Consider the following 15,747-nt stretch of genomic DNA (forward strand, 5'->3'; position numbering starts at 1 on the left):
GCTATGAGGGATGATTTTGCAGTGTTTTGGATTACAACTCCACCATCCTCAGAATCTACTAACCGAACCCCCAACGAAGCCAATTGATGAATCTCTCTAGCTAATTGTCTTTTCTCGGGCTCTACATATGCTAAGCTACCCATAGATCGGCGACTTAAGGCATCTGCTACAACATTAGCTTTCCCTGGATGGTAGAGAATGTTAACATCGTAATCTTTCAATAACTCAAGCCATCGCCTCTGTCGCAAATTCAACTCTTTCTGCTTGAAAATATATTGTAGGCTTTTATGATCAGTAAATATATCAACATGAACACCATATAAATAATGCCGCCATATCTTAAGTGCATGGACAACCGCAGCTAACTCGAGGTCGTGGGTCGGATAATTCCTCTCGTGCTTCCTCAACTGCCTTGAAGCATATGCAATTACCTTCCCATGTTGCATCAGGACACATCCTAACCCGACACCTGATGCATCACAATACACGGCATAACCCTCTAGACCCTCTGGAAGTGTTAGAACTAGAGCTGAGGTCAACTTGTTCTTAAGCTCTTGGAAACTCCGCTCACAAGCCTCTGTCCATTGAAACTTAGTTTCTTTCTGTGTCAACTTCGTCAATGGTGCCGAAAGGGAAGAAAAACCCTCTACGAACCTCCGATAGTATCCTGCTAAGCCTAGAAAGCTACGAACCTCTGTCGGAGTGGTAGGTCTAGGCCAAGATTTCACGGCCTCAATCTTCTGAGTGTCCACCTTTATCCCTTCATCTGATACAATATGCCCCAAGAATGCTACAGATTTCAACCAGAACTCACATTTAGAAAACTTAGCATACAACTTACGATCACGGAGGGTTTGGAGTACCGCTCGCAGGTGGTCCGCATGCTCATCCTCTGAACGGGAATAAACCAGAATATCATCAATAAATACTATCACGAACAGATCTAAAAATGGCCGGAATAGGCTATTCATCAAGTCCATAAATACAGCGGGTGCATTAGTCAACCCGAAGGACATGACAAGGAACTCGAAGTGGCCATATCGGGTCCTGAAGGCTGTCTTCGGAATATCTTTTTCCCGAACTCTGACCTGGTGGTACCCCGACCTCAAATCAATCTTGGAAAAGCATCTAGCTCCCTGCAACTGATCAAACAAGTCATCGATCCTTGGAAGTGGATACTTATTCTTAATAGTTACCTTGTTCAACTGCCTATAATCGATACACATCCTCAGCGAGCCGTCTTTCTTCCGCACAAATAGTACCGGTGCACCCCAAGGTGAGGTACTGGGCCTAATGTAACCTTTCTCCAGCAAATCTTTTAACTGCTCCTTCAACTCCTTCAATTCGGCAGGTGCCATTCTATACGGAGGGACGGATATTGGTTGAGTTCCTGGAAGCAAATCGATGCTAAAATCAATCTCTCGCTCTGGAGGAATACCTGGAAGCTCATCTGGAAACACATCTGCATACTCTTTGACTATGGGAATAGACTGAAGTGTAGGTATCTCAGCATCTGCATCTCTAACTCGCACAATATGATAAATGCACCCTTTTGCGATCATTTTCCTCGCCTTCAGATAGGAAATAAACCTACCTCTGGGTGTTGGTGTATTACCTACCCATTCAAGGACTGGCTCACCCGGAAAATGAAATTTGGCTACCTTTGCTCGGCAATCAACTGTGGCATAGCAAGCTGCCAACCAGTCCATGCCCATGATAGCATCAAAGTCCATCATCTCTAGCTCAACTAGGTCAGCTAAGGTCTGACGACTACAAATTGTCACCGTACAACCTCGGTAAACCCGTCTAGCAATAATCGATTCTCCGACCGGTGTAGATACCGCAAAAGGATCACTTAGTATTTCAGGCACTATACCAAACTTCCTTGCGACAAATGGGGTAATATACGATAAAGTAGATCCTGGGTCTATCAAAGCATAAGCATCGTGAGAGAAAATGGTTAATATACCTGTCACAACGTCTGGTGAAGACTCCTGGTCCTGTCGACCCGCTAAAGCATAGATACGGTTCTGATTACCACTTGAACTGGAACCTCTACCTCTGCCTCGACCTCTACCAGCCGAAGACTGAGACTCACGCCTTGAAGGATGCACGGACATAGACGATCATGTTGCTGAACTCGCTGGTTGTGCCATTCCCCCAGAATCTCTATTTGGGCAATCTCGCATCATATGCCCCGGACGCCCACATGTATAACAAGCATCAGAACCTGCTCGGCATTGACCCAAGTGTCCTCTACCACAGATGTCACACCGCGGAGGAAATGACCATGTCTGCGCAGAACCTCGTTGTCGCTGCAAACCCGACGCCCGTGAGCTCTCACCTGGTCCTGACTGAGTATAGCGGTCATACCCATAACCCTGTAACTGAGGTGGCGGAGGCCTAGGTGGCCGTCCGAAGTACTGGGTCCTATAACTACCCTGAGATTGCTCCTGAGACCTGGGAAATCTCATCCTCTTACGTTGCCCTTGCTCAGCCCTCTCTGTACCCTGCTGCCGACGCCTACCCCTTTCTATATTCTGGGCGAATGCCTGAATCCGGGAGATATCCATACTATCCTGCAATGCAGCGGTGGCACATGCCTCGGTTAACTCTGGGGCTAACCCTGCTATAAACCTGTGAATCCTGTCCCGCATAGTAGAAACTATGGATGGTGCATATCTGGCCAATGAGTCAAAACGGAGACTATACTCTCGAACACTCATATTACCCTGCTTGAGGGCTAGAAACTGATCGACTCGAGCCTGTCGGATCTCCCGCGGTAAGTACTGGTCAAGGAAAGCATCTGAAAAATTCTCCCAAATAGCTGGAGGTGTATCACGTCCCCTGGACCTCTCCCATCCCTCATACCAAAGGATGGCTATATCTCGGAGTCGAAAAGCTGCTAGCTCAACTGCCTCTTTCTCCGTGGCATGCATAACACGAAAGATCCTGTGAAGCTGATCTATGAAATCCTGCGGGTCCTCCCTCTGATCTGTCCCCGTGAACTCTGGGGGACTCAAAGCAATAAACTCTCGGACCCTTGAACTCCCAGACCCCTCAGAAGTTCCTGCACTAGCTGATGCCCTAGCATGTTGCTGGGTAGCTACCAACTGTGTCAACAAATGCACCGCACTCCTTAAGTCCTGATCTGATGGAAGTGGAGGGGGAACTGGATGTGCGGTTTCCCTAGGAATCTCCGTAGTTGGTGGAGGAGCCGGTAATGGCTGAGTAGGGGTCTCCCCTTGAGCCTCAGACTGGGCCCCATCTACTGGGGGTACCCTGTTGGTCCCCTCACCTACTACTGTATCTCTCCTCTGGCTAGCCGTAGTCTTCCTAGTCACCGTCATCTGTGCATGCAAACACCAACACATAAGTTTAATTCAAATTTCCTATAACTCAGTTCTATAGCACGATTTAGATTTCAAAGAAGTGTAACCAACTCCTAAATGCCCTGTAGTTCCTTGCTTATATAATGTGGTGCACAACACATCTATAAACAAGACCCTACTAGACACGGCTTGTAGACTCCCTAGGACAGAACTGCTCTGATACCAAGTTTGTCACGCCCCGAACCTAGGAGCGAGACAAGCACCCCGTGCCTCACCTAACCTGGCGTACCAAATTGCGACTAAGGGACTCTGAACACATAATGTCATACTTTGGCCATGGGGCCACCTTGCAAGACAATTTGCGAAGCAAAATATAAAACTGAATGGAAACTAGCACTAACTAAATATCAATATAAAGCTAGGCCGACAAGGCCGTCATAGCTACTACAGCTGACAAACCACCAATTTATACAAACCCAACATAATGCACTAACCAACAGGATATGCCTACAAGCCTCTACTGATAGATGTACTGTGATCGGAACAGGGCCCCGACCTACCCATAACATATATACAGATATACATAAGATATACACAAAACTCTAGTCCTGGCAACTCCGAAAGACGTGGAGCTTACCGATCAGGCGAAACTCGGAAAACACCTACTGAGGAGGTCTACCCGTCTGTCTGTCTGAACCTGCACGCATGAAATGCAGCGCCCCCAAAAAAGGGACGTCAGTACGAAATAATGTACCGAGTATGTAAGGCAATAAAATAACTGAAATCTGAAACTGAACTGATAATATGATAACTGAAATTAACTGGGAGTCAAAGATGATCTGGAGATATACTTACCTGCTGATACTGACTCAACTCCTTCAATATAGTAAGTAAAATAATTGTACGGCCTTATAAGGCTCGGTATATATAACTGCTCTGCCATAGTAGGCTCGCTCATAGGCGCTCGGCCATACTAGGCTATGTATCTCGACCATGCTGGGCTCGCTCATAGGCGCTCGGCCACAGTAGGCTCGGTATATAACTTTCCATCTGATCAGAGGTTGCCCAATAGGGGCCTGCCCATCAATTATAGCTCGATGGTAATGAAAATACTGTAATACTGTATATATAGGCTTGCTGCTCTCTTGACTGGAAGAAGACAATACTAAAATTGAATATAGAGTCTCGATAAGGAATAATATTGTAACTTATGAGACTAGAATAGTGTGAACAAATTCATGAATATGAACTTCTCTTTTTGTCTCATTACTAACACATGTAGCTACGAGATCATGCCAAAATGAAGGAAGGCTTAGCCTTAACATACCTTATCACAATCTTTTCAATCACCAAGTTGAACTCACCTCTTCGCACCTTAATCTACAAGAATGATAATAATACTATCGTTAAGTTACGAAAGGTACAACTATCGCACAACGAACGACAAACCTATTTTGTATTAAAACGGGCAGCATCTCCCCTATAATATGCCCTTCCTCCAACTTCAAGATAACACCAACAATACAAGGACAGAACAATAACAACATATATACATCATTTTCCAGCCCTATATACACCATCAAATACTACAAAACAGCCCAACACACCCCAATCTCTTCGTACACAAAACGACCACCGTAGTAGTGTCAAACGACCCGAAAATGTTATGACGAACGACCAGCCAACCACCCTACATTTATATGGTGTTTATAAACCCCCTTCCTCCTCCAAAACTCCACAAAATAGTAATAAAACACGCAGCCCAACAGCAACACAAAACAGTCCACAAAATAGTCCGCTACAAGTGAATAACTCGAACTCACGGCTTCCGATCACCATCCCGTGAGTTCTTACAAGTATAGAACGACTTACCATGAAATTACAGAAGAAAAAATGGATGAAAGAGAGCAGTAAACTCACCTTATTTGTTGGATAACTCAGCTCCTATCTTGGTTCTTCAAACTCTAAGTTTTACCTCCAATTGGAACTTGAAAGGGAGAGAAAATCAATTAGGGTTTGTGGGAAATTTTTGGGAGGATTCTTTGCAGAGCTTATGTCTGGTTATTATGCTCTATTTTAAGTCTAATATATGAAGAAAATAGGCCCTTAAAAGGCCTCTTTGGACGACCCGAAATGGCCCATTTTTGGGCTTTCATTTAAGCAAGTAGGTGACACACCTACTTGTCACCTAGCAACTTGCGCAGTATCGCAAAAATGCACATATCTCTCTACTCCGATGTCGTATTGACAAATGGTTTAATGCGTTGGAAAATAGACTCATAGATCTTTAATTTGATGGGTGGAACACACCATAACTCTAAGTATATTGGGAGAAAATTGCAGTTACATTTGACCCAAAGTTTCAGTAAAACTTATGAATGTAACTTGTGATGACTTTCATCGACTTTTGTTCCACAACTCGCTTGACTTAAAAACATAACACACGGATGTAATACGACTAATATAAATCATAACATAATCTCTTTATCATGTTAATCACCCTAGTCTCACCCCAAAGGTACATGTTATAACATTCCCAACTTGTCGACTTTCGATGAAACATTGTTTTATTTAATTGCTTTAGCTTCTGAACTGTCCAACCCTCTTTGTACTTGTTGTTCATGATCTTCAATATTTGTAACCTCAGAGGTAACATGATTAACTTACTTTATATACTTTTAAATATTATCTCATTTTTGGTCCTATATTAGTTTGCTTACGACGCATTTTTACATACGAAAATATAGGGTGTAACATCGAGGCTTAACATCATCTCCCTTATTACAGAAATTTGTTGGATTTACTTGAAGGCACGTAGGTACATATATACTTAAGATTACTTGGCCTGGATTGATATGTGTTGCGTTTACTCACGATTATTTTGTTTAATAAATAGTTCGTATGGAGGCCATACAGCGACACACTCATAGCTGGATTGCCAAATTATTGCTCCCGCGGTCGAGCTATGTGAATGTCACGCCCCAAACTAGGGGAGGCAAGACTGGCACTCGATACTATATTCGATCGAGTTAGCCACTAAACATACTAGCTAACTAGACTGGGGGCTCAACAGATCGGGCAGCACAACATCTGAAATGCTAAGCCTGGACCGTAAGGTTATGACATGAATAACAATAAGCCATATAAACATAGGTAAACAAGCCAAAATAATAAAATACTAGCTGGCCGACGAGGCCGCGACTGAAGACATACATGCCTACACACCTATATACATGCCAAGCCTATGGGCTAGAGACTGAAAGCAGCAAAAAAAAGAAACCCAGAATATTATGTCCACAATAGCCTCTAAGAATGTCATAAGCACTGTCGGGATAAGGCCCCAACTATACCCAAACTGTACAACAAAAATAACCATCCTATGAAAGCTCCAGGAAGAGGTGGAGCTTACCAACTCACAGCTGAACCCCGAAATCCTAGAGAAGGGGTCGATCAGAGTCCCTACCTGGACCTGAACACACGAAACAAAAATGCAGTGTCCCCAGGCAACGGGACATCAGTACGAATAAAAATGTACTGGTATGTAAGGCAGAAAGTAGAATCATACATAGCTGATATAAAAAGGTAATAAAGATACCACCTGACACTGAAACTCTAATAGCCTCCATGGCCGACATCCGACCTCATAGTAATAAAATATGCATGGTATGCTCGTGTAATCGTATGTCGTGAATACATATATATTGATATAAATGCATGACATACCCAACCAAATGCTAGCAATGGCGGTCTCTCCCGGTAGCTAACCGGTATCATATTGCCAACCTGTGGCCATCTGTACAATATATATAGTCTTTCGGGCAAATAGGCCCCTTACCTCCGATTATAGCTCGAAGTCCATACATAATATGTCATGTATGATATGAACTTTGAATGCACATAATAGGCCATAACAAGAACTTAGCCAACCTTGGCTCATTGGTACTCTTATTCTCATAATATCATACTCACCTTCGAATCGCATACAAATGTCTCGTGGAACCTCATATCTTTTTTTTAATAAGTTTGAAAACTTAACTCGAATTTTAGAAAGATAACTTAACTCTGAATATGTTCATAAATAGCTTAAGGTGCTTCACTTAGTCCTTATACCTGATTTCTTGATAATTAGTAAAAGAAAGTATTTCAAAAAAAAATCAAATGTTTTAGTAGTTTAAACATAAAAATTATATTTGAAAATTTTGAAATCGACGTGTCACTTTAGAGATTTTAAAATACACTTTAACAAGGAAGAAGGAATGATCTCAAATACTAAATGCCTTTATTTTTAAGTCACACAACCCAAAGACGAATAAGAATTCATATATATGGATATATATTTAAGAAAGCCGACAAAATGACATATATAGATGTCGAATACCCTTTTTAACCGAACGAGTAGAATATCAACCTAATAGCATCATGAAAATACTTCAGCTACGATACCAATGCCTTTTACAGAAGGTCTTTCTAGCAACAGAATAGTAAAATATCACATTTGGCGTCTTAGGAATTTCCTAAAATTCGTGCTAAAAAGAAAGGACGAAGCTTAGCCTTAACATACCTCTCCAAACGAACGTCCGAATGCCTGTAGTTCCTTCACGAAAGTTGTTCCTTACATCCTAAGCTTCGAAACCACTATATATATGCAGCTTATACGCACCTATAAATAACATAAATGAGTTTAAATCGGCAAATTTGCCATATGACCCTAACTTGATGAAACGCCCGTAGAACTTTATAAAAACGATCATAAAAGAGTCCCAAGATGATTACCTTAGCAAACCAAGTATAAATCCTGAAGAACCAGCAAGAAATACAATTTTCTATCTTCCAAAAATAGCTCCAAACACAGCTAATAGAAGGGGAAAACGATTGCAAAGCGTAGAGATTGCGCTTCTAGGCACGGGGGCAAACTTTAACGATAGAAATCGTTAAAAACGCACCTTAATCACTCAAGAACACCATGAAATCCTCTCTTAAACTTTCTCACTGTTTTGGGACGAAGATAAAATGTTTTGGGGTCTTAAAAGTCGGATTTTCCGACTTATACCACTTGTTTGACCCGACCCGGTTCGCGACCCGATTTCAGCCTGGACAGTCCATGGTAAAACAGTCATAACTTTGTACTCCAATGTCAGTTTGATGTGAGATTTCTTTGGTTACAAACTAGACTCGTAGACCTTCGATTTGGTAGGTTGTGGGTCCCATAGCTCTTTATATATTAGGAGAAATAAGCTGATACATTTGACCCAAAGTTTAGAAAATTTATTAGAGAAATTTACGATAACTTTTGCCGACCTTTATTTCGCAACTTGCTTGACTCCAAAACTTAACATGTGACCAGTGTGATATTATAATACCTCATAATACATTATTCTTAGCATATTATATACTCTTAGTCTTATCCCACAGGTGCAAGTTAACTTAAACCGTCCGAACGCGCGGGGTGCTACCCGAGCCATTTCTTTAACCATGACCTTTTGTTTAAGGGATTCCTTTGACTTAAAGCTTTAGTTTAGTTCCTTGATATTATCACACATTTTCAGTCTTATTCTCCCAATGTGCTATACCCAATCATATATACCTAATATAACCACGCCACGTTACGTATATTACGTAAGAGAAGAGAGAAACACTTGGGGTCTCACAGTCTCCCCCCCCTAAGAACATTCGTCCGCGAATGGTTCAAGTCAATTCCTTGGTTTCATTTCTTGTCCGCTAATACGTTATTTGCGAGGCTATATTTGTTACATTTGCAAAGCATAAATCAAATTCTGAAGATTCCAACTACTAGGCTTCGTATAGCTATCTCGCAATAAAAAAAATTAAATTGCACTTTCAAGTCATTTAAAATCCAATTAAGTTGTTGTAAAGAAATAATTGGCAATTATTTAAATGGGACTCACCTTAAGTCGTAAATAGGTGGGGGTACTTCTTCCTCATTTCCTCCTCAGCTTCCCAGGTCATTTCCTCGATGTTGTTATTTCGCCATAACACTTTCACGGAAGCCACTTCTTTAGTTCGAAGCTTCCTTACCTGCCGATCTAAAATAACTACTGGTACCTCTGCATAAGATAAGTCTTCAGCAATGTGAATATCCTCAATGGCGGTAATACGTGAAGGATCTCCAATGCACTTCCGCAACATAGATACATGAAACACAGGATGGACTGCTTCCAATTCTAAAGGCAAATCAAGCTCGTATGCCACCCTACCAATCCTCCGAATAATCTTATACGGTCCAACATACCTGGGGCTGAGCTTCCCCTTCTTTCCAAATCGCATGACGCCCTTCATAGGCGATACTTTCAGGAAAACCCAATCTTCTACATCAAACTCTAAGTCTCGTCGTCGAACATCTGCATAAGACTTTTGCCGACTTTGTGCTGTACGCAGCCAGTCTCTAATAAGTTTTACCTTTTCCATTGCTTACTGGACTAAGTTAGGACCTAGCAACTCTACATCCCCGACCTCGAACCAACCGATCAGTGACCTACACTTCCGCCCGTATAGTGCTTCGTAAGGAGCCATCTGAATACTAGCTTGGAAGCTGTTATTATAAGCAAACTCAATAAGAGGTAGATGATCATCCCAACTTCCTTTAAAATCTAGCACGCAGGCACGTAACATATCCTCAACTGTCTGAATAGTACGCTCTACCTGTCCATCAGTTTGCGGATGAAAAGTGGTGCTAAGATTTACCTGCGTGCCTAGACCCTTCTGAAAAGATTTCCAAAAATATGCTGTAAATTGAGCCCCTCGATCAGAGATAATAGATAATGGCACTCCGTGAAGACGAACAATCTCTCGAATGTAAAGCTTGGCATAATCCTCGGCTGGATATGTCGTCCTGACTGGCAGGAAATGAGCAGATTTTGTAAGCCTATCAATAATTACCCAAATAGAATCATACCTCCGTGGAGTGCGAGGCAAACTAGCGATGAAGTCCATATTTATCATGTCCCATTTCCATAATAGAAGCTCAATACACTGAGTTAGGCCTCCAGGCCTCTGATGTTCGGCTTTAACTTGCTGGCAGTTGGGACATTGGGCTACCATCTCCGCGATATCTTTTTTCATTCCATTCCACCAATAGATCTGTCGAAGGTCTTGATACATCTTTGTCGCTCCGAGATGAACTGCATATCTAGAATAATGGGCCTCCGAAATAATATTGGCACGGAGCTCTCCTACTGACGGTACACATAAGCGGCCCCGGTATCTAAGGACTCCATCTCCAGTTAGCTCAAATAAAGGTTGTCGCTGCTGTGGAATACTTTCCCTCAGTTTTATAAGCTCAAGATCCTCGTGTTGTCGCTCTTTCACTTCAGTAACAAAAGAAGATTTTGCCGTATTCTGAACGAGAATGCATCCACCATCTGCATCTACCAAACGCACCTGCAAACTAGCTAGATGGCATAGATATTTGGTCATCTTGACCTTATCAGCTTCAACATGGCTTAGACTGCCCATGGACTTCCGGCTAAGGGCATCAACAACAATATTAGCTTTGCCGGGATGATATAAAATATCAACATCATAGTCCTTTAGTAATTCTAGCCATCTTCTTTGTTGTAGGTTTAGCTCCCTCTATTTAAATAAATACTGAAGGCTCTGGTGGTCTGTGAAAACATCAATATGAACCCCATATAGATAATGCCGCCAAATCTTTAGGGGAAATACAACTGCGGCTAACTCAAGATCGTGCGTAGGATAGTTCTGTTCATGTTTTCGTAACTGTCTGGAGGCGTACGCGATAACCTTACCATGCTGCATAAGAACACAACCTAGGCCAATTCTCGAGGCATCACAATATACAACATAACCCTCGGTGCCATCCGGAAGAGTCAAGACAGGTGCCGTAGTAAGCCTTTTCTTTAGTTCCTGAAAACTTTGTTCACATGCCTCAGTCCACTGAAACTTAGCTCCCTTATGTGTCAGTTTCGTCAATGGTGCAGAGATAGAGGAAAATCCCTCCACAAACCTTCGGTAATACCCTGCCAAGCCTAAAAAGCTACGAACCTCTGTCGGATTCAAGGGCCTCGGCCAAGTCATCACAGCTTCAATCTTTTGGCCATCAACCTTGATACCATCGCCGGTAATAACATGACCAAGAAATGCTACAGAAGTTAGCCAAAATTTACATTTAGAGAATTTAGCATATAACCTGTAGTCCTGGAGAGTCTGCAATATAGCTCGCAAGTGGTCCGCATGCTCGGCTTCCGATCGCGAATATATCAGGATGTCGTCAATAAACACAATCACAAATTCATCCAAGAATGGTTTGAATACCCGGTTCATAAGATCTATAAAGGCTGTTGGGGCATTTGTAAGCCCAAAAGACATGACAAGGAATTCAAAATGGCCATACCTCATCCTAAATGCTGTTTTTGGGATATCAATATCCCTGACTCGTAGCTGATGATAACTGGATCGCAAGTCGATCTTCGAAAAGCATTTGGCACCTTGTAACTGGTCGAACAAGTCATCAATCCATTTAAGAGGATACTTATTCTTGATAGTGACTTTATTTAGTTGCCTGTAGTCAATGCACATCCGTAAGGACCCATCTTTCTTTCGAACAAAGAGCACCGGAGCACCCCATGGGGATGTACTTGGCCTAATAAACACCTTTATCAAGCAAGTCCTTCAGTTGTTCCTTCAATTCCCTTAGCTCTGCAGGAGCTATTCTGTAGGGAGGAATGGATATAGGCTGCGCATCAGAAAGCAAATCTATAGCGAAATCGATTTCCCTTTCGGGGGAATTCCTGGAAGCTCGTCAGGGAATACCGTCGGGAATTCATTCACAATAGGAACCGACTGAAGAGTCGCTGGCTCCTTATCTATATCCCTAACATGAACCAGATGGTATATACAACCTTTAGCAATAAACTTCCGAGCCCTAAGGTATGAAATAAACTTACCCTTGGGCGTGGCTGCATTACCTTTCCATTCAAGGACAGGCTCACCAGGAAAATGAAATCGGACCAACTTTGCACGACAATCAATATTAGCATAACAAGCTGCCAACCAATCCATACCCATAATGACATCTAAGTCTAGCATAACCAATTCAACTAAATCAACAGAGGTTGGACGGTCATTAATTAACACTGTACAATCTCGATAGACATGATTAGCTACAATAGAGTCGCCAACTGGCGTAGACACCTCAACTGGCTGTGGCAACAACTCAGATCTCATGTCAAGCTTACCAGCAATAAATGGAGTAATATATGAAAATGTAGAGCCGGGATCCAACAATGCATAAATGGCATGAGACTGTATTGTCAATATACCTGTGACAACATCTGGGGATGCCTCTAAATCCTGTCGGCCTGTGAGTGCATAAAAGCGGTTCTGGCCACCACTAGAACCTGAGGTGTCTCCTCCACCTCTCCCCCTACCACAGCCCTGAGTAGACTGTGGACCTGGTCGGGGAGCACGGACTGAGGGCGAAGAGGCTGCTGTGAATCCTGAAGGCTGAGCTGGTGTACCTCTGCCTAACCCCGGGCATTGGCTAATATAATGTCCTGTCTGCCCACAATGAAAACATGCACTCGAACCCTGTCTACTTGCTCGGTGTGCAGCTTACCGCACTGAGTACATGGAGGAGTAAGCTGTCTCATCTGTGCAGAACGCTCCTGTCGATGGCCCTCAGGCTGGCCTGAGCTCTGCCCCGGTCCTGATTGAATATAACGATCAAACCGCTGGCCCTGCATCTGTGGTGGGAAACTACCTGCTGACCGAGGTGGATATCGATGGAGTGGGGGCCTAAAATCAACTCGTGGCTCCCTATAAGACCCCATAGTACGAGCCCTCTTACTCTTCTCCCTATCCCTGCGAGTATCAAGAATCTGATGGGAAAGGTCCTCTGTAGTCTGAGCGAAAGCGGTATGCGGGAAATATCTACATCATCCGATAGGGATACAACCCTACAGTCTCTAATCAGATGATCCCCCAAACCATCCACATAATGATGAACTCTAGCCCTCATGGTACGTACTATATCTGGTGCATACCTTGCCAAAGAATTAAACTTATGGCTATAATCCCTCACACTCATATCCCCCTGCTTTAGGCTAAGAAACTGGTCAAGACGGGCCTCCCGAACCTCCCGTGGCAAATAATGGGCTAAAAAGCCTCAGAGAAGTCCTCCCACTCTGCTGGCGGAGCATCAGGTCCTCTAGATCTCTCCCATGCCTCATACCATAGGACGGCTACATCACGTAGTCGAAAAGAAGCCAACTCCACAGCCTCGGTGACGGAGGCGTGCATCACCCTCAATACTCTATACATATGGTCTATAAAGTCCTGGGGATCCTCAATGGAACTGGATCCTATAAATAATGGAGGGGCCAAGTGAAGAAACTCTCGTACCGTCGAGCTTCCTATCCGATCTCTCCAGGCATCTGCTCCTGACTCTAGTTGTCGCTCATGAATAGAAACCATCTTAGTCAGTAACTGAACAACCTCCCTCATCCCCTGCTCCCCAGTCTCTGATGGGGGAACAATAGGTGCTGGAGGACCTGTGTCTCTAGCTGCCTCAGGTACCAATGGAACTGGTGAGGCTGGGGGTACTGCATCTCCATGGGCTCCAACAAGTGCTGGGGAAGCTGAAACTAGGGGTACTGGAGACTTACTGTGAGCCTCTAAGGGAAATCTATCCCTCTGACCCGGTGGGGAACGACTGGTACCTTCTCCCGGATCCATACCTATCTCTCACTGTGCCATCTCCTGAGCGTAGGTAGCCTGTTAGATAGGAAACACAAAGCACGATTTAGATTTCATATGTTCTTATAACTTCGCTCTATAGCACGATCTATTAATTGAAAGAAATGTAACCATTCCTAAATGCCTCATAACCTCCTGATTATAAGTGTGGTGCACAATACACCCATAAGCAAGACTCTACTAGACACGGCTTGTGGACTCCCTAAGATACGACCTGCTCTGATACCAAGTTTGTCACGCCCCAAACTAGGGGAGGCACGACTGGCACTCGATACTATATTCGATCGAGTTAGCCATTAAACATACTAGCTAACTAGACTGGGGGCCCAACAGATCGGGCAGCACAACATCTGAAATGCTAAGCCTGGACCGTAAGGTTATGACATGAATAACAATAAGCCATATAAACATAGGTAGACAAGCCAAAATAATAAAATACTAGCTGGCCGACGAGGCCGCGACTGAAGACATACATGCCTACACACCTATATACATGCCAAGCCTATGGGCTGGAGACTGAAAGTAGCAAAAAAAAAGAAACCCAGAATATTGTGTCCACAATAGCCTCTAAGAATGTCATAAGCATTGTCAGGATAAGGCCCCAACTATACCCAAACTGTACAATAAAAGTAACCATCCTATGAAAGCTCCAGGAAGAGGTGGAGCTTACCAACTTACAGCTGAACCCCGAAATCCTAGCGGAGGGGTCGATCAGAGTCCCTACCTGGACCTGCACGCACGAAACAAAAATGCAGTGTCCCCAGGTAACGGGACATCAGTACGAATAAAAATGTAATGGTATGTAAGGCAGAAAGTAGAATCATACATAGCTGATGTAAAAAGGTAATAAAGATACCACCTGACACTGAAACTCTGATAGCCTCCATGGCCGACATCCGACCTCATAGTAATAAAATATGCATGGTATGCTCGTGTAATCGTATGTCGTGAATACATATATATTGATGTAAATGCATGACATACCCAACCAAATGCTAGCAATGATGGTCTCTCCCGGTAGCTAACCGGTATCATATTGCCAACCTGTGGCCATCTGTACAATATATATAGTCTTTCGGGCAAATAGGCCCCTTACCTCCGATTATAGCTCGAAGTCCATGCATAATATGTCATGTATGATATGAACTTTGAATGCACATAATAGGCCATAACAAGAACTTAGCCAACCTTGGCTCATTGGTACTCTTATTCTCATAATCTCATAATCACCTTCGTATCGCATACAAATGTCTCGTGGAACCTCATATCTTTTTTAATAAGTTTGAAAACTTAACTCGACTTTTAGAAAGATAACTTAACTCTGAATATGTTCATAAAAAGCTTAAGGTGCTTCACTTAGTCCTTATACCTGATTTCTTGATAATTAGTAAAAGAAAGTATTTCAAAAAAAATCAAATATTTTAGTAGTTTAAACATAAAAATTATATTTGAGAATTTTGAAATCGACGTGTCACTTTAGAGATTTTAAAATACACTTTAACAAGGAAGAAGGAATGATCTCAAATACTAAATGCCTTTATTTTTAAGTCACACAACCCAAAGACGAATAAGAATTCATATATATGGACATATATTTAAGAAAGCCGACAAAATGACATATATAGATGTCGAATACCCTTTTTAAACGAACGAGTGGAATATCAACCTAATAGCATCATGA

General features: G+C 42.8%; 1 protein-coding gene across 1 annotated transcript; it reads right to left on the reverse strand.

Moving 5' to 3' along the window:
* Positions 1-11,952: 11,952 nt before the first annotated feature.
* LOC138906266 (uncharacterized) lies at positions 11,953-13,398 on the reverse strand. The gene is made up of 5 exons (XM_070194800.1): positions 13,355-13,398; positions 12,928-13,241; positions 12,325-12,865; positions 12,123-12,183; positions 11,953-12,045 (listed from the first exon to the last, which is right to left on the reverse strand). The coding sequence occupies exons 1-5, from the start codon at positions 13,396-13,398 to the stop codon at positions 11,953-11,955; spliced, it is 1,053 nt and encodes a 350-aa protein (XP_070050901.1).
* Between the last annotated feature and the right edge of the window lie 2,349 nt (positions 13,399-15,747).

This window comes from Nicotiana tomentosiformis, chromosome 2, assembly GCF_000390325.3.
Source record: "Nicotiana tomentosiformis chromosome 2, ASM39032v3, whole genome shotgun sequence".
NCBI classification, from domain to species: domain Eukaryota; kingdom Viridiplantae; phylum Streptophyta; class Magnoliopsida; order Solanales; family Solanaceae; genus Nicotiana; species Nicotiana tomentosiformis.

Bases quoted from the DNA above. Each gene is read 5' to 3' on its own strand.
- LOC138906266 (XM_070194800.1), bottom strand. From the start codon at position 13,398: ATGAGTGTGAGGGATTATAGCCATAAGTTTAATTCTTTGGCAAG. The intron at 12,866-12,927 runs GTAAGCTGCACA...GTGGGCAGACAG, and splicing joins TCCTCCATGTACTCAGTGCG to GACATTATATTAGCCAATGC. The intron at 12,184-12,324 runs GTTGGTCCGATT...GGTTCATGTTAG, and splicing joins AATATTGATTGTCGTGCAAA to GGATATAGATAAGGAGCCAG.